The sequence below is a fragment of the Chiloscyllium plagiosum genome, chromosome 12, assembly GCF_004010195.1.
Source record: "Chiloscyllium plagiosum isolate BGI_BamShark_2017 chromosome 12, ASM401019v2, whole genome shotgun sequence".
NCBI classification, from domain to species: domain Eukaryota; kingdom Metazoa; phylum Chordata; class Chondrichthyes; order Orectolobiformes; family Hemiscylliidae; genus Chiloscyllium; species Chiloscyllium plagiosum.
Genome location: NC_057721.1, coordinates 68435474 through 68455678, shown reverse-complemented (window position 1 = coordinate 68455678; position 20205 = coordinate 68435474). Strand labels below are relative to the sequence as shown.

The 20205-nt window shown below is 39.0% G+C and overlaps 1 protein-coding gene across 1 annotated transcript in view; it reads left to right on the top strand.

The window, feature by feature from the left end:
* The window catches only part of ttc3 (tetratricopeptide repeat domain 3), a 92871-nt gene that overhangs the window by 40069 nt on the left and 32597 nt on the right, over nt 1-20205 (top strand). The window contains exons 14-23 of the mRNA XM_043701353.1: nt 9-60; nt 4680-4791; nt 6106-6258; nt 10385-10465; nt 11688-11800; nt 13201-13327; nt 15375-15497; nt 15764-15865; nt 18360-18452; nt 19992-20056. Coding sequence (XP_043557288.1) covers nt 9-60; nt 4680-4791; nt 6106-6258; nt 10385-10465; nt 11688-11800; nt 13201-13327; nt 15375-15497; nt 15764-15865; nt 18360-18452; nt 19992-20056 — 1021 coding nt within the window. The remainder of the gene's footprint in view (nt 1-8; nt 61-4679; nt 4792-6105; nt 6259-10384; nt 10466-11687; nt 11801-13200; nt 13328-15374; nt 15498-15763; nt 15866-18359; nt 18453-19991; nt 20057-20205) is intronic.

Here is a 20205-nt window from a genome sequence, read left to right as displayed (position 1 = left end):
TTCTTCAGATCATAGAAGATCAAAGACTGATGGGTTAAAAGAAGAAGCAAACACCAAAAAGTAAGTATGCTCAGATAGTATAGAAATGTGGCACCTTATTCTCAGCTGATCCAAAACTCTTCAAAGTCTGAGATTTAGGTTATATGGTCGGCATAAAACTTAACTACAAGCTGAGTTTAAAGTTGCAATCGGTGGAAAGAAAGCTGCTGCTGGTGGCAGTTGTACCGTTGGTTAATTGGATGGCTAGTTACAACTTTTTTTTCTCAGAAATGAAAGCAAAATACTTCAGATGCAGGAAATTGAAAAGGTAAACCAAAAGTGCTGGAGAAACTCAACAGGTCTCTCAGGTTTGTAGAGAGGAAACTACAATTAAGATTGTTCTTTTGAATTATTTTCCCAGTGGGCAGTGGAGGGAGAGTCATTGAATATTGTTAAGGTTATGTTAGATAGATCCTTGGTAGAGAACGGAGTCAGGCTATGTGAGGTAGACATGAAACTAGAGTTGAGGCCAAAATCCAATCGACAATGATCTTATTAAGTAACAAAGCAGGTCGGAAGGGGGTAAATCACCTACACCTCTCCCTAATTTGAATGTTCAATGCATGTAAACCCTCAGTCTTATTTGGAGTAGAATTCCAGGTTTTTGGCTCAGTGAAGCTGAATGGCATGTTATATAGTTCCAAGTTGGAATAGTGTGTAGCTTGGAGTGGAATTTGTGGGTGTTGGTATCCCTGTCGATCTCCTACAGTGTTCCTTCAAGATAATAAAAGTTGTAGGTTTAGAAAGACTTGTCAGAACGTGTTTGAGTTGCTGCAATGTATCTTGTGTATGGTGTATACACAACCGTCACTGTGCAAACATGCTGGAGTCAGTAAACATTTATGTGGTGAATGGGATGCTGCTGACCAAGTGGATTGATTCTTCTCGGATGGTGTCCTGCTTCTTGAGTGCTTTGGAAATGGCAAGGCATCATAGTAAGGCAAGAGTATTCAATTCTGGAAATGTGTTGCTGGAAAAGCGCAGCAGGTCAGGCAGCATCCAGGGAACAGGAGAATCGACGTTTCGGGCATAAGCCCTTCTTCAGGAATGGGGAAAGTTTGTCCAGCAGGCTAAGATAAAAGGTAGGGAGGAGGGACTTGGGGGAGGGGCGTCGGAAATGTGATAGGTGGAAAGAGGTCAAGGTGAGGGTGATAGGTCAGACTGGGGTGGGGGCGGAGAGGTCGGGAAGAAGATCTCAGGTTAGGAAGGCGGTGCTGAATTTGATGGATTTGACTGAGACAGGGTGGGGGGAGGGGAAATGAGGAAACTGGTGAAATCCGAGTTCATCCCTTGTGGTTGGAGGGTTCCTAGCCGGAAGATGAGGCGTTCTTCCTCCAACCGTCGTTTAAGAGTATTCAATTGCTGTACTGAATTGTGCCTTTTAGATAGTGTACATGTTTTGGGAATTCAGGAGGCAAGTTACTTGCCACGCAATTCCGAGCATGTTTTTGTACCATGTGATATGAAGTGTGAGATTTACATATTGATATCATTTATTTTTGAGTTTGGATTTTAAACTAGTGGTATGTGGATTAGGTTAATGTGTATGAGGAGATTTAATGATTAACTGATATTCCTGAGAGAGTGTCAGTTAGCCCCTGGAGTGATGATGAGAATTTGTTTGTATTGTGTGATGAAACTGACATACATATTTAAATAAATGTAATACACATTTTAACATTGTTCACTGCAAGTTTAGATTCTTGGAATTTGAAGTTAAACATATGTTGTTGTGTTATAGGAGTTGTTGATCAACACTGGGGAAAAAAAACCTACAATATCCATAATTCTAAGCAAGATGCTCTTACCTAGAATGCATAGGGAACTACCCAGAAGGATGATGGGAAAAATTTTTCAGACTCTGACTTTAATTTTTTTATTCTCTGCTGGTGAGACATTCAAGAAAGAAGCATGTATCAAGCTTAGAAGTGCTGAGAAGTCTTGATGGAGTAACATACACTGAGCATTCTTCCCAAGAAAAGGAATTTAGAGAAAGTAAATTGTATTAAAATAAGCAGTCGCTGTTATTAATCCCAGTCAGAGTATTGGGATACAATTGGCGGAAATGAGGTGAAGTTAAATTTTTGAAGTTCCATCTGGGATAGTATAGTATTGGAAGGAAAGCTCAGGAGCATGATTATAATTAAAGAGTTACTTGCAGTTCCAGCAGACGAGTTGAAATTTTATTTACTTCAAGCCCAGCACCGCATATAAAAAAGAACTTCTCTCTTTCTCCCTTGGAAATGAGCTAGGCTAAGTCTTTCTAGTGTACTGCAAGAGATGTTTTGATAATTACAGCATTTTGTAAACTGTACCAGGATGTACTGATTTTGAATCAAAGCTGTTTTTCTATTCAGTCTGTAAAGAATGCTTGAGATTAAAAATCTTAGAATCTATGTCATAAAGGAATAGGTTTTTTTTCTTGTTTATCTTTGTTTCTGCTGTTAATGAACTTTTCTTTTACTGTTAAAACAGACTGTAAATTGTATGATTATTAAAATCTACAATTTAAATTATGATCTATCCAGCTAAGTTCTTGTTGGGGATCTAACTTGTCTGGTAGTAACATCAACTGGGCATTTCCCATAATAATTTGGGCCACGGTGACATGATAATATTGGGCGGGATGAAAATTAAAAGGCGTTAGCTTGCTTTCAGTTTGGAAGAACAAGGTTTTTTTTTGCTTAAGCCCAATGCTTTTGGTTTCATTTCACAGAATAACCTACTTGAAGGTAGGTGTAGAAAACAGTTTCTTCTGAAGAAAGGAGTTAGTTCAGCACAGTTAGGAAATAGGTTACCTAGTGTAAGGGTTTTCGTTGAAAGATCCATTGTAGAAATATTTGATTAGAATCCTGAAGGGCTTATTTGAAGATGAGAAAGTCTAAGACTTAGTTGTGTGAAAAATCAAGAGGAAGGCTATCAAACTATCAAGACTTGGAATTGTAAAAAAAAGTTAAGTCAAACTTATAGATGTGATAAAGAGAAGAGTAGAGGCAAATGGGACTAGTTTAGTTTGGAATTTTGGTCGGCATGGACGGGTAGGACCCAAGGGTCTGTTTCTCTGCTGTGTGACTCTATAACTTTCTGATGTTTAAGTTTGCTGAATAATGGTATTGGGGTAGATGGGATTGTATTGTTGCCATGTGTTTTGAATGCTCTTCTATGTAGATGAAATGCTTTATTCTGTTTTATCTTAATTTCTTTTGCATTATAAACATTTTAATTGTTACGATACAGCATCTGTTTTGCATGCTCGTGTTTCAGTGAGCAACATCCTCATTAAATTAAATTAAAAATGATCTGTGAAGCCAGATTTCAATCTGGCATCCGACTTGTCCATTACTAACATTAGCTGGGATCGTAACAAGATAGTATTTATGTGGCTGGCTTATTTCAGTTTCTCTCTCAGGATAGTGATGGGGATTTCAACAGTGGTGACACTGATGAATTAGTTCTGCTGTCACTGAGATAAACTTGAGCTTTCAGTTCCTAATTAATGATATAAAGCAAGTGCTCAGAATAAAATTAAAGCATGAGAAAGGAGAATTGTCAATGTAGGTATCTATTGATGTTGACTAGCTTGTTTACTTAATCTGTGTATTGGTTAAGTGTGGGAGAGGTTAAAATTTTGTGCACATCTGGTTCCTCACTGAGTGGAAATCCAATACACTCGGTTGTTATCCAGCTTTATTTTACCTTGAGCAATACTTGTTCTAGCTTATTCTGTTTTCTATTCCATTATGTGTTCATGTACGCATAATGGTTCTTTTAAACACACAAGGAGCATAGTTCTTTTCATATTTTTATGCTTTTGTTGTATAATGAAAAGTGTGTGATTTTATTAATATTAATATCATTTTTAGACTTTGAATTTCCAACTAGTGAAATATGTGTGTTGGTATGTTTTTATGAAGGGGTTAAAAATTAATCAGGGCCATGATTTTAAACCAGCATGTGTCAGACAGCAAATGACTACAAGGATTCCTAGTATGGAATTTTATTTTTGCTGTGGAGGTTTACAACTGGAGTGAGAAAACATTAAGCCGTTAACTTAGCAAAATATATGAAGAACGTTTTTTTTAAAGTTCAGTTCAAAAGCTTGGGTTGAATTTGAAGACAACGTGACTGAAATTAGATGCAAGTATAGTATCGCAGAAACGGAGATTAAGAACTGTTGATGGAATAATTTAGTGCGAGGATTTTAATTTGTGAACACTGTCAAGTCAGGTGTATTCAGATAGAATTCTGCAGATTATTCAGAGCTGAACATGCTGATATTCTTGATAATGTGAATATTCAAGGGAAATGTTCGCAAGACTGAGAGAATGGTTAAGTCAAACGTATTGGACAGAGAAGAAATATTTCTGTGGATTTTGATTAACTGTAAAGTGATGATGTTGAGGTATAATTGAAGTTTTGTTTTGCTCTGTGCTTTGATAGCCTTCAAACTGATATATTGAGATAGCTTCATTTGGTTTACTTGATTTTTCTTTCTTTTGCTTAATAACCATATTGTTATAAGCAAACCAGATTGTGTATGGTATGCAACAAAAAAACTATCAATCTAGATTGCATTCTGGCACCTGACTTGTCCAGTAGTAACCTGGAATCATAATATTTGTGAACTCTATTTTCTCCAGAGAGCAGTCAAAGGTACCAATTAAGCCAGTATTTGAAAGCCACAAGAATGAGGCCAAGAGAAACCAGGAAAGAAATGGAATGAGATCACGTCTTCCACACCACCCAGAAATGGTGACTAAACACAACGTAATATTTAATTATTGCATGACTAAACACTCATACTGCAACTTCGTAATATTAGAATCTAAGCACATTATAGAAAATAGATCTTTTATTATGGCAGTGGTAATACTCATAATACTGTCTAATTTGTCATTTTAATTGATCTGCTGTATGCATTCTGACTTCAACAAAGGTGTTAAATATCTCTCCAAAGCTCAGGGATGTATTGACAAACAATGGAAAAGGCTGTAAAATTCGGCATCACATCATAAGTACTGTTCCCAGCACCTCCTTGCATTGCCACTGCAATCTTCCCAGTGACGAAAGGTATCTGGCGGCCAATCTAAGCTCTTATGTAGCTAATTATTAATCACTTGAGAGCTTCCCATTTTTAACCATGGCAAGAGAGGCTCAGGCCCAGCAGGTTTTGCCAGTTAGGCTCATGGCTGATTAAATGTAAGCATATACTCTCATGACCTTCAAATTCTTATTCACCTGCAACCCAACCCAACATTACCCCACTGGGGCCTGCCAGCCTGACATAGATAGGATTCTCGACTTACTTTAAGTGTGAGCACCACTGCAAAACATTGTCCCCATTGCTGAACGCAATCCGACAGTGACTGGCAGTTCCAGTGCACCTTCTTGAACCTGAGAGATGGTGGTGGCCATTTGATAATGTCTGATACTGCTGGTATTGAAAATCTGCTCCCTCATCTTTCATTGAAACCAGGGATGAGTAACAACCAGAAATGCTGTGCTTACGTCAGAACATGTTGCCAACATAAAATGTATGGTACTTTTTCTGTCCTTTTTCACGTTGTATATTGGTGCAGATTGATTGCACCTTCGGTTTCTGTTAAACTACAGAGTGAATGTGAAGGGCAGTCAAGGGCATCAATTTATATTATAGCCTTTAAAATAATAAAATGTTCTGAAATGTTTCACAAGACCGTACAAAAATAAAACCTTGACAACATAAAGTGATGTTAGAGCAGAAGGCCAAAATCTTCAGCAAACTTTTAGGTCTTAGGCAAGTTTTAATGGAAGAAAGAGAGATAGCTAGAGAGGCCATCAGGTTATGGAGGGAATTCCAGAGATTAGGGCCAAGGTAACTGAAGGCATCAACAATGTTGATGCAGTTAACATTTGGGATGCTAATTGGCTAAAGTCAGATGAGCACAGATGTCCTGGAGGGCTGTGGAACTTGAATTGCCAGAGACAGGAGTGGAGGAATGAGACCATATAGGAATTTGAAAACAAAAGTACTGTATAAACTTGAAGATGCCAAGGTGGTAGCCTCTGATTGTTTTCTTTTGTTAGATGCTGATGCCTGTAAATAACTCAAACAGCATGATGAATGAATTGAAGTCTCTGATTCATGATGGGCATATAGCCTTATCGGACAAGCGTGCCCACAATGCAAAATATGCCTTCTTAAAGGTGCTGAACCTAGTGAATCCTGAAAAACTAGGGGTAAGTTTATGATTATTCTGCCTGTGTTCCAAGGAGCATGAGTATAACGTTTGCTATTTGGTCTCTATACTTTGGAATGAATAAAAATGGTATTAAATACATGAAAAATATCAGTGCCGTTCAGTGGTTTTTAAATTTCATATACAATGGAAGATTGTTACTACAACTGATTGCATTTTAAACTAGTATTAACAATAAATCTTGTACATTTATATGTACTCAAATCTTTTGATGGTGTAATACTCCCCATCGCATGTTGTGCCGAGGATTAATCCTAATGTAAAATAAAATAATGTAACCTACGCATACCTTAACTCACTGCTATCCATGTGCACGTTCAGCAGTCGCTTAAAAGTCCCTAATGACTCTGCTTCCACCACCACTGGCAACGTATTCCATGCATTCACAACTGTGTAAAGAACCTTCCTCTGCCGAACCTTCCCTTTATATCTTTCTCCTAATATCTTAAAACTATGACCCCTCATGCCAGTCAATCCTGTCCTGTGGAAAAGTCTCTGGCTATTGACTCTATCCATGCCCTCGTTACCCTGTATACCTCGATCAGGTCAACTCTCTTCCTCCTTCTCTCCAGAGAGAAAAGTCCAAGCTTAGTCAACCTTTCCTCATAAGGCAAGCCCTCCAGTCCAGGCAGCATCCTGGTAAATCTTCTTTGCACCTTCTCCAAAGCCTCTATCTTTCGTATAGTAGGGCGACCAGAACTGGACACAATATTACAAGTGTGGTCTCACCAGGGAATTGTAGAGCTGTAGGAAAACCTCGCAGCTCTTAAACTCGATCCCCCTGTTAATAAGAGCCAAAACACCATATGCTTAACAACCCTATCCACTTGGGTGAATTTGAGGGATCTATGTACTTGAACATCAAGATCCCTCTGTTCATCCACACTGCCAAGAATACTGTCGTTAATCCTATATTCAGCATTCAAGTCCGACCTTCCAAAATGCATCACTTCACATTTATCTAGGTTGAATTCCATCTGCCATTTCTCAGCCCAGCTCTGCATCCTATCTATGTCGCACTGCAACCTGCAATAGTCCTCAATACTATCAACGGCACCTCCAACCTTTGTGTCATCTGCAAATTTACTAACCCACCCCTCAACCTCCTCATCCAAGTGATTTATAAAAAATACAGAGAGCAGAGGCCCAAGAACAGAGCCCTACGTGACACCACTGACCTCCAGGCAGAATACTTTCCATCTACACCCACTCTCTGCCTTCTGTCAGCCAACAAATTCTGAATCCAGATAGCCAAATCTCCCTGTATCCCATACCTCCTGACTTTATGAATGAGCCTACCATGGGGAACCTTACCAAATGCCTTGCTGAAGTCCATATACACCACATTCACTGCTCGTCTTTCGTCGACCTCTCTTGTCACCTCCTCAAAGAACTCAATAAGATTTGTGAGGCATGACCTGCCACTCACAAAGCCATGCAGACTGCCTTTAATCATGCAATGCTTTTCCAAATAGTCATAAATCCTATCCCTCAGAATTCTTTCCAAAATCTTGCTGACCACAGATGTAAGACTGATTGGTTTGTAATTGCCAGAGATTTCCCTTTTACCCTTCTTGAAAAGGGAAACAACATTCACCTCCTTCCAATCCTCCGGTATGACACTTGTGGAGAGTGAGGAAGCAAAGATCTTTGCTAACGGCTTAGCAACTTCCTTTCTCGCTTCCCGGAGCAGCCAAGGATAAATCTGGTCTGGCCCTGGGGACTTATCAATCTTAATGCTTGCCAAAATTTCCAGCACATCAACTTCATCAATCTTGATCTGTTCTAGACTGTATCCCAGCTCCTCAAAGTTCTCATTCACAACAAGGTCCCATTCCTTAGTGAAAACAGAAGCAAAAAACTCATTTAGGGCTTCCCCTATCTGCTCAGACTCCACGCACAAGTTCACTACGATATCCCTGATCGGCCCTACCTTCTCCCTGATCGTTCTCTGATTCCTCACATATGAGTAAAATACCTTTGGGTTCTTCCTAGTCCTTCCTGCCAAGCCTTTTTCGTGCTTTCTCCTGGCTCTCTTCAGTCCATTTCTGAACTCCTTTCTAGCAAGCCTATAATCCTCTAAAGCTGTGCTAGATCCTTGCTTCCTTTTGACGAGAAGCTCCTCTGTTCTCGTCATCCAAGGTTACTTAATCTTACCCCTTCTTACCTGTCTCAGAGGAACAAATTTGTGCATCACTCGCAATAACTGTTCCTTAAACAGTCTCCACATGTCTGCTGTGCCCTTTCTGTGGAACAATTGTTCCCAGTCTGTACTTCCCAACTCCTGGCTCAGTGTCATAATTTCCTTTTCCCCAATTAAATATCTTCCCTTGGTAACTGTTCCATTCCCTCTCCAAGGCTCTGGTAAATATGAGGCAGTTATGGTCACTGTCACCAAAGTGTTCTCCCAATGCGAGATTTGACACCTGTCCTGGCTCATTGTCAAGCACCAAAGCCAAAATGGCCTCTCCCCTCGTCAGCCTGTCTACATACTGAATAAGGAAGCCGTCCTGAACACACCTGACAAAAACGGCTCCATCCAACCGTCTGCACTTAGGAGATTCCAGTCGATATCGGGAAAGTTGAATTCACCCATAAAAACAATCCTGCAAATCATCTGCAAAATCTGCCAGCCCATGCATTCTTTAATCTCTCTACTGCTATTAGGTGATCTGTAGAAAACCCCCAATGAGGTGGCTGCTCCCTTGCTGTTCCTATACCATACTGACTCAGTAGACAAACCTTCCTCAACAACCTTCGTTTCTGTAGCTGTGATGCACTCTCTGATTAGCAATGCTACACTTCCTCCTCTTCTTGCACCCTCCCTGTTCTTTTTAAATGTTCTAAATCCTGGAACATCAAGCAACCATTCCTGCCCCTGTGAAACTCATGTCTCCGTTATGGTCAAAACATTGTAGCCCCAACTACTGATCCATGCTCTAAGTTCATCACTCTTATTTCTGACACTCCTTGCGCTAAAGCAGACACACTTTAACCAATCCCTTTGTTTCATCATGTGAGAAACCTTCCCAATAGATTCACTACATCCTGTCACAATTCCATCTCCAACTGCCCCTTCTCAGATATGTAGCACTGATTCCCGCTCCCTTGCCAAACTAGTTTAAACCCTTAAGAAATGGCAATCTTAGAGAAGGCAGTACATAATTTGGAAGATACTTTAAACTCAGTGTAATTCTGCACTCAGCAAAATAGCTGAAATTCAATACCAACTAGATGTATTGAGTTTACAGCAATGTACTGAGGCATACACCTTAGTAAGACAATTGATCGGAATTTGTACTTAATCAAAGATTTAACCTATATTTAGTAGGAGAAACTGCCATTAGTATTAGAAGGTATAATGCCATTTGTCTTTTTACAAGCTCCAACCTCAATAAGATAACTGTATTAAGTTTTCATACCACAGATTAATTTATTGGAATCAGTATATGAACCTTTCAAAAGGCTCAATGACTATAACTTTAAAATGTTGACCCCAGAAGTTTGAAAGAAAGGAGAAGAATTTGCACTCCTGTAAAGTGAACAACATGAGATAATGTTTAATTGGCCCCCAAGACATACCCTTGAACCATTAGATTGAAATATAAATATGTCTTAATCGAGAAGTTTTATGACTAGAGCAATAATGTATATCCCAGGTAAGATGTGAACATGCAATTGATGCCTTTGTTCCTATGATCAGAGCTAATTACATAGAAGATCTAAAACCAATAAGATTATAATTAAAACTATGCCAATCAATTGTGAGATGTCAAGACAACTTCATCAAAGAGAGAAAATGGTTTGTGTCATCTCAAAGGATTAAAAACCGAGCCACATAAGCATTCTTTGTTAACAGTGTTATGCTGAAGAATCATGTATTGTCTTCTGGAAGCACTTGTTAGTATAAAGATGTTGATTTGATCAAGGACTTGAGAACTGTAGAGTCTGTCTTGAAGCCATAAGGTTAAAGTTGATACATACTTAGTTTTTTTTACCTATGTCATCTGCACTTAGAACTCTATTACATTTAGAAATCTATTAAGTACAAACCAGAGCTCCTATTTTCCAACATACTTAGCTATTATTTTTTTTTCCTTTTCTAGGAAGCATCTTTATCCACTAGTGAATATGTGATAATTATCTATGGTCATGCCTGTGCCCTCCTTGGTATTGGATTACCTGAGGTATGAGCCATCATTTTCTCAGATTCCTTTTTGAGAGTTCTCAATTATTACTGTAAGTGAGCATGTTTGAAATGTATTTTGTGGGAAGTAAACTATTATATCAGTAACTGAGCCAGAACTCCATCTAATAAGTGGACCACATGGGCATTCTTCTTGTGAACGGTAGTGCAATGGTTACCATTAATATATCAATATCTGACTCCAATTTTTCGTGTTGGAAACTAAACATTGGATTCTAGTATGCTGTTAGTCCTTTGATAATTCTTGCCACGTGACCTCACCCAGTACACTCACACAGGGACTTGTTTTGTGTTGACATAAGTCTGTGGAATAACAACTTGTGATAAAACTTAGTGTCTTTCCTCCCCTACACCAATGAGACTGACACCATCACCAGCATCTCACACATGTTCCCCCCTCTCTCTCTCACCTGAATCCTTGGGTAGCACTCTATTTAGCATATTCAGCACTGAGACACACTTGGGAGTCCTGTGCAAATATCCACAATGCAATTTCTGCCTTGAATTAGGAGTATTACCTGTATGAAGAAGTGATGACCTCTTTTTCCAACCTCCACTCCTACCATCTCTTAAAAAACAGACAGAAATTGATACAGAATATTAATATTTGTTTTACAAAATCGCTTACCACATGCTGATTTAGCCTATAAATGCAGGAAGGACATGTAACAAACCAACCAAAGGAGAAAAATGCAAATGCAAATAACTTTACAAAAATGAACTTCATCTTTCATTGTTTTGGTTGTACTTATTAAGCAGACATAACCAAAAAAGTTTCATTTGCTGACATACACATTAAATAGCACTTATAAATGCAGTACCAGAAAAAGATACAGGCTCTCCCTGTCGAGTGTGACCACTAGGTAATTTATTATTAAGAGATGAAATGGACTAATATCACTTATGAAATTTTAAACAGTGTATACTGTTGCATACATAAGCAATATCAAAAAATGGCTACACAATTTGTTTTTGTTTTTTTTTCTATTGAATATCTACCCACATTAATATCCTTTAAAGAACCAAAATGTTTTGTAACTGACATCAAACACTCCATGTCATATGGAGTGACCCCCAGCATAACTGACAATAAACCTACATGGTAGAGGATACATTAAGCGTTTGCAGTAAATGTTTAGTAGCTGTCGTTCTTGTGTACATTCTATTTGGGAACCACTAATTTGTACTTTACCTAAACGTAGGAGCTGACTGAGGCTGAAAATCAATTTAATAAAATCTTGGAGCAATTCCCAGAGCAGCGGCTTGACTGTTTGGCATTCTTCGGCCTGGGCAAAGTGTACTTCCGACAGAACAGGTTGGTGGCCAAAATCCATTGATAGAAAGTGGCATGGGGGACCTCTGTTTGCTTGACAAAGTATAATGTCCTGTGGGAATTACTGGAATCTCAGGTTTCTACCATTCGTATCAATAATTTTGGATGAAGGAAAGGAGAGTTGTATATAAAGTTGGGGTAAGTTGTGGAGCTGGAATAGAAAGCTACAGGAGAACATAGAAAATGTGAGGGAGCAGTGAACGAATTTCATGAGGGGGCAAGTGTTAGGGTATTTAATTTGCCTGTGATAAAGATTAAGAGAATATGTTCATAATGGAAAGAAAATAAGTATTTTTGGAGAGTTATGAGGTTTAGGTATCACTGCACAACTTGGAGTGGCAAGATGTGCACATCCTTCCCAAATGCATACCTTCCATTTAGCAGTATTGGACTATTGTTTACGAGTTGTTGATAGGAAAATTGCACTTTTTTAAGGGGCTTTGAGAATCCATAAAGTGTTTCTTCTGTCCTCTTGGGGCTGTCTTGCCATGTCAACACTCCTTGTCTCAGGAGTCTCAAGTCACGTGTGCAGACAATATGGCAGAGCTGATCAAGTCATGCAGTCACTGATCAAGAGTTCATGTAATGAGACAGCCTTGTTTGATCCTGGTCTGCATGTGAATTGGATCTGTTGTGGTTCCGTTGCTTCGGGTCGTGTCTTGCATATCATCATGGGGTATGCTGAGAATTACGACAAACTTTCAGGGATGGCCAAAGCATAACTCAGCATTTGAGCATGAAATTTGATGATGGAGCATCTTCAACATTCTGGAGTGGAGAATTGCAAAGATTCCCAACCGTTAGTGAAGAAACTTCTCCTTATCAGTCCTCATAGTCAACTATGTTCCCATGTTCTAGATTCCACAGCCAGGGGAAGCAACTTATTTGTGTTTACCTAGTACAGCTCCTCAAAATTTATATTTCCAGGGGTTTGCTTCACAGTCTTCTATATTTGAGAGTATGTGCCCATCTTATTCAATCTCTCACCATAAGACAACGCTCTTGCCCCTGGAACCAATCTGAAAAAATCAATAGCCTACTGATATCTTTCTGTTTTTGCGTTATCAAGGAAGGTTATGTGCTTTTTATATCTTTTGGGCACTAGAGACATTGGTGAAACGTTTTGCTTTAGTAATTAATGACTGAGCGAAAGTTTGTGAAGTGGAAGCAGGTGCACAAGTTAGACTTGATTCAGATTTGACCTGCACTGAGTCTTCTATTGTAAATTTGGTCCTGCCTCATATCTTATTTTGTGTTGGTTCATACTGTTTATTTGTTCTTTCCTTCCACCCTCAAATCCATTGCCTATAAAGTGGCTGTTACTTTTTGAAACACATTGTTTCAACTGATTCTTCTCCATTTCCATTGTATTTTTACCCCAGATTTGCTGATGCTTTAGATCCTTTCACTAAATCCTTAATTATGGTAAACCGTAAGATTGTTCCAGGCATACTAACATGGCCCACAACAACTGTTGTTATTGAAGAAACACAGGCTGAAAAATTAAAGGTAACACTTTTTAAATACATTGCAATACGATATATTATTGTTAATTAGGAACTTGGAATCCAGAGTAGGGTTAAGTTTTGCATAGTTCTGTGAAAGTGTCTTGTTTCTTTAAAAAAGTCAGAAAGTAACTTTTGAATAGAGAATTCAAAACAGCCTTTCTAAGAAAGCATCCTACTTAAACTAAATTACTAAAACGTGATAATTGCTAATTGTTTACAACCTTAAACTTTTAATGATCTACGCATCAAGTGACCAGTGTCATCAAGCAGGAAGGCTATCAGAGCTGGAAGGAGGTCTTAAACTCTTTTAGCAGTCCTTGCCATCAGAAGTTTTAAGCTGATTTTAGAGATCAGTGAGAAAAGGCAGAATCAGAGTTAGCCTGTGTCTTGGGGAGAAACTGAGAATGTGCAGAATTTTGGTTTGGTGAGTATGCAGAAAGTTTCCAAAAGAGAACACTGCAACCTTGTCAGTTAAGTAAAACATTTTAAAGTGGCAATAGGATTGAGACTTCACTGGGATTGACTCTGTAAAGGATATTTCTGGGAAAAGTATTGAAACTTTCTTAATGTTGTCTATGATGAGCTCTTTCCAAATTGTCTTCTGTATGCAGCATTGCTTTTGTTCTTTTCATGCAATAAATGTCAATTTTTCTTAAAGGTACATTCACAATCTCATATGACTGATCACACGTTAGCCAAATTATCAGGTTTAATTCTGGGATTTGACTTGTCCAATATCAACAACAGCTCTGAGCATAATATTTGAAAGTTAACATTCTGACCAAGTCAAATGGCTATTAGATTTAGAGTTCAAAAATGAACCAAACTGCATTTATCTCTCAGTACTTTCAGAATTCTACTTATTTAATGTCGCATTTAGAATGTAAAAATTTTCAGAATCTTTATGCTGAAATTACTTTGGTAATTACTTTTTGCTCTATTGTGTTTGTGATTTCTTGTTGCAGAAAGCTTTGAGCTTTTTGTCTCTGATTACTAATTTTTAAGCCTTTCTAGAACATGGAACTGTACAGTACAGGAACAGGCACTTCAGCCCACCATGTTTGTGCCGATCATGATGCTATTTTAAACTAACCTATCTGCTACACATGGTCTGTGTCCCTCTATTCCCTGCCTGTTCATGTGTCTGTCTGCATGTCTCTTAAACTTTACAAATGTTTCTGCTTCTACCACCTCCCCTGGCAGCATATTCCAGGCACTTAACACCTTTGTGTTTAAAAAAAAACTTTCCTCTTAAATCTTCTTTAAACTTTGCTCTTCTCACCTTAAACCTGTGCCCTCTAGGATATGACAATTCTACCCTGGGGAAAAAGACTCCAATTATCCACACTGTCCATAACACGTATAATATTATATACTGCTATTCGGTCACCCAGAGCCCCTAGTGAAAACAATCCAAGTTTGTCCAACCTCCCCTTGTAGTGAATACATTCCAATCCAGTTAACATTCTAGCAAGCCTCTTTTGCACCTTCTTCAAAGCCTCCACATCCTTCCTCTATGTGGGGATCAGAACAACACACATTGACTCCAAGTATGGACTAAGAAAAGTCTTAAATAGTTGTAGCATGACTTACCACCTTCTATACACAATGCCCTGACCGATTAAGGCAAGTCTGCTATTTGGTTCTTTACCATCTTATCCACTTGTTTTGCCATTTTTCATCTTTCTCATCCCTGTATTATCCTGCATTGTGGACCATGCTCATCATTAAAGTTTCCTAATTAAAACAAATATATTTTTATAACACAAAAACAAAAGTTGCTAGAAAAGCTCAACAAATCTGTCAGCATCTGTGAAGAGGAATCAGAGTTAATGTTACAGGGACTGGTGACCCTTCCTCGGAACTAACTGGACCTGAAATGCTCTCCACAGATGCTGCCAGACCCGCTAAGCTTTTCCAGCAACTTCTGTTTTTGTTTCTGATTCACAGCATCCGCAGTTCTTTTAGTTTTTAAATATGATTTTCTGTTGCACTTTAAAAATGTTCAATGTAAAGTTGTTGTTTCTTCATGTAAATTTATCTTTTAGGCTATGTTGGAAGAATACATAGAGAAATGCCGATTTCCTCCAGTACCCGATGCAATCTGCCGCTATCAACATTGCCAGGGACATTCTAAGGTCCAGATCTACTTCACAGACCCTGATTTTAAGGTAATGAATTTTAAGGTGCAACTGGCACATTCCAAGTGGTTTTAATTGATCAGTCCTCCAGGATTAAGAAAGAACAATGAGAACAAATGCTGACTTAGCCAGGGACATACACACAGTCATTTTTGCTAAATCAGAATTATGCTGTGGTCATCTTTGACCTTGTACTTTCAGCTGAGTCAGTAACCATTCACTGTGCCTGCAGGAAATTAGTAATTTATTTAACTTTACAATACATGTTATTGATAATTTTGATTCTCATATTCCAGGGTTTTATTCAAGTAATGTGCTGCCTCCAGTGTTGTGTGGAATATCACATCAATTGCTGGAAGAAATTGAAAGCAGCTTCCTTTGAAGATAAAAATGACAAGGTTAGTTCCCTTGATAAATGGTGATGAATGCATATTGTGGGATTTCTGCAAGAATATGAACAAGGTTGAGATTGTGCACAAAACCAATGACTAGTTGAATTTTACAGTAGTGAAATGGATTGCATTCAAAATAGTTCTCAGTCCATTATTATTTGTCTTAAAGAAGTTACAATTTTGTTTGTTCTCATCCAAGCTTTTGCTGAAAATCCCATTTCAAGATTGGCAGATATGGTGAAGTATGGCATAGAATAGTGCCAACTGCGCAGATTTAATCTCTGTGCTATAGTGGCTCATGGAGTCTGCGTACTACCTTGTCCGACAGTTGGAGTAGGGTGGTGCCCTCAAGCTATGTAATTAGTATCTCTCCAATTGAATAAAATTGCAATTGCTGTTGTAACATAAGAAAATTGGAAGCAAGTATGTGAATAAACTGTAACAAATAGTTATGTGACAATGACACTGAGACACTGCAAAGCAATGCCATGTGATCTTTGCATCCAGTGAGAAGCAGGCAGGACCTTGGTTTGCATTTTAGTAAGTTGGAACTTAAGATAGCATTCTCTCTGTGTCTTTATGTTTTGCGCTGAAGCTCTAGAGTGGCACTTGAACCCATAAGGTAACAATTTTGTGTCATTCTTCACAGTGGATGATGTATCTAAAATGCCAAAAATTATGTTAAGGTTACAATGGAAGGTGAGGACCTCAATTCAGTTATATTCACTAAAGTAATGTTGAGCAAGCTCGAGGGTCTAAAGGTAGATAAGTCCCCTACTAAACGTAGATGCAGTCATGATGGAATACATCCCAGGGTGCTGAAAGAAATAATGCAAGTTATAATAGGTGCGTTTGTGGTATTTTACCAAAATTCACTGGACTCTGGGCAGGTCCCAGTGGACTGGAAGACAGTGAATGTCATGCTACTGTTTAAAAAAGGGTGTAGGCAAAAGGCGGGTAACTATAGGCCAGTTAGCTTAACATCTATTGTCGGGAAAATGCTGGAAAATGAAAGAAGAAATAGTGAGACATCTGGGGTAGACAGGGCTCCATCAGGCAGACACAGCATGGATTCGGGAAGGGAAGCTTGTGTTTGACAAACTTGCTGGGGTTCTTTGACGATTTAACAAGTGTGGCAAATGGAGGGGAAGAGGTGGATGTTATATACTTGGATTTCCAGAAGGCTTTCGATAAGGTGCCTCATAAAAGACTCTCCATAGGAATACATGAAGTTGCGAGGAATGTACTAGCTTGGATAGAGTTAACCAGTAGAAAGCAGAGAGTTGTGATAAATAGGCTTTCTTAGGTTGGAGATCACTGGTGAGCGGGGTGCTGCAGGGGTTGGCGTTGGGCCCGCAACTGTTCATGATATATTTAAATGGTTTGGAAGAGGACACCAAGTTAACATATCCATGTTTGCTGATGACATTAAATTGAGTGGAAAGGCAAACTGTGCAGAGTATGTGGAGGGTGTGCAGAGAGATTTAGATAGGTTAAGTGAGTGGGCAAGAATCTGGCACGTGGAGTACAGTGTTGGTAAATGTGAGGTTGTCCACGTTGAAAGTAAAATTAGTAAGACAGTATCATTGAAATAGTGAAAGATTGCAGCATGCTGTTGCGCAGAGGGACTGAGGCGTGGTCGTACATGAATCGCTGAAAGTTGGTTTGCAGGTGCAACAGGTAATCAGGAAGGCAAATAGAATATTGGCTTTCATTGCGAGAGGGATTGAATTTAAGGGCAAGGGGATTCTGCTGCAATTGTACAAGGTGTTGGTGAGGCCGCACCTGGAGTAATGGGTGCAGTTCTGATCTCCTTATTTGAGGAAGGATATACTGGCTTTGGAGGCAGTGCTGAGGAGATTCACCAGGTTGATTCTGGAGATGAGGGCATTACCCTATGAGAAGAGGTTGAGCCGTCTGGGAATTTAGAAGATTGAGAGGGGATTTTATAGAAACATATAACTGATGAAAGGGATAGGTAAGGTAGAGGTATGCAAGTTTTTTCCACTGGTGGGTGAGACTAGACCTAGGGCACATGGCCTTAAGATTAGGGGGCATAAATTTAGGACAGAGATGAGGAGGAACTGCTTTTCCCAAGGAGTAGTGAATCTATGGAATTCTCTGCCGAAGGAAGCAGTAGAGGCAGCTTCATTAAATATATTCAAGACACAGTTGGATGGGCTTTTGCATAGTAGGGGAATTAAGGATTATGGGGATAATGCACGGTAGAGGAGCTGAGACAACGGAGAGATCAGCCATGATTTTAATGAATGGTGTAGCAGGCCCGATGGGCCAAATGGCCTTTTCCTGCTTCTATTACTATGAAACTATGAATTAAAGCAAAGAGGGCTATCAAGTGAACCATGGCAGGAACTTCAGGTACAAATTTGAAATAAGTTTTAAGGGATTCAACTTTAGTGGACTACAGATAAATCCTAATAGATCAGATTTTTAAAGTGTTCCTTTTAAACGTAATCAGACCATTTTTTTCATTTTGAAGGAATTTCTCAGAAGTCAATGTTTCACGCCTGACTGTGGAGGACAGATTTCAAAAATTGTCATCTTTAATTCAAAAGGTCTTGTGAAATGCGAGGTAAGGATTTTCTTAAGCAGATCTCCTTAGGCAAAAAAAGAAGTTATTTTTCACAATCATTGTATTTCATTATTTTTTATTGTTTTCTCGAGGGAGGTAAACAACTAAGTTAGTTATTTGGGTCAAACAGGTAAGGGGCATAAAGCAGCTTTATGTTAAGGAGGCAGGAAGACTGAAACAGGCAGTTGTGAAGGTGGGATAAGTTGTGAGGGGAGTTGAAAGAGAAAAACAAGAGGAAATCAGTATAGTGCCCTTGGGACCAGTAGCAGGGGAACTGTTTCGTAAATTACCTCAGAAAGAGGATGGTTGCAAACTGTTTCTAAGCACCAGAAACAGCTAAAGCATCAAGCTTCTCTCAGGAGGGCTTACAACTCCCTAGGGGTGAGATGAGAGCTGGCATTATGACAGTCAATTGACCATCATTCTTCATGAAGTGTGAGTGGAATAGGATTTTGGAGAAGAGAGCACTGTATCCAGCCCAGTGCATGGATTAAGATGCAAGGTTGCCATTGATTAATTTGAACAGTTTTCAGGGATTATTTTAAAGCATTCTTCAATCTACAAAGTTGCAGATAGATATGAGACTGCACGCACCCAAGAACATAATGAGGTCTAGCAGCAGATAGAATTTGGGAAGCAACCAAAGAAAAGATGTGTATCATCAGGCCTGCCAGTGAGCATGTCAGGAAGATTCACCATGAAGGTACTGAAGGAAGACCTAATTATGAGAGATATCTTCATCTCTCCTGACCTTTACTTCCACACATCCTCTCAGCAGTGGCTGGAGAACTTATAGTTCTGATAGATTTGATGCTTGCCTAACTTTATTTTCCTGACATCCACTGGTCTTATTTGTCACAGACATCGTGGGACAACATTTAATATAAGCTGGGGATTCTTTCAAGTAACATTAGGGCACAAACAAAGCTCAGGCACACCTGTAGAATTACTTTTACTTGTGTAAAACTTTTAGGTGCTTGGAGTACTTCTGGGTTCCTACCCCTCTTGGATTAGTTTCTGGAGCAGTCTTCTGTGGGTCAATTAATTTTCATTAGATCATGGAAGGATGAAGAGAAGGAGAGCTAGCTGACAATCCCATTGGGAGAGCACTGCTGAGAAAAGGAGATCTAGAGCAGCTTCAAAAGGGAGGCTGTCACATCTCTTCAGTAAAACTTAATTATTTTGTTTGCCTTTCCATCTTGTTGAAGTGGATTGCTAATTCCAGTGACAGTCCAACTCTCTGACAAAGCCATCCTGATGATGTCATGTAACTCAATCTCCTGACCCCTCCCCACCCTGTACACTTGCATGCACCAGTAAAATTCCACCCCAATTAGATTTGACTGTTTGATCTATAGTGTTGTCTACTGGTGTCCAAAGCAGACAATGTTGTATTTTTAAGTTCATTTGCAATGGAATGTTGCAATTTATCTAGCAACTTAGATATATATGAGCATTAGAGAATGTTTTGTTAGTGATCCTTTAACAGAAAAGGTGCACATTTATATCTTTATCCTGACTAAATGTATTTTTTTTCAGTTTGAGGCTAAAATAACTAAAAACAAAGACCCTGCAAAAACAGTTGTGAAGCAGAAATGTTCAAGGTAAAGATTTCTTTGTACCTGTCACAAGTAGCCACGAGCTTTTAATTGTGATACCACAAATAGCTGTTTGAACTAGATACACATGGACTGTGCTACTTTTTGGTTTTCTTCTGGTCAGAGTAAAGGAAGCCCAGTTTGCATTTAAAACC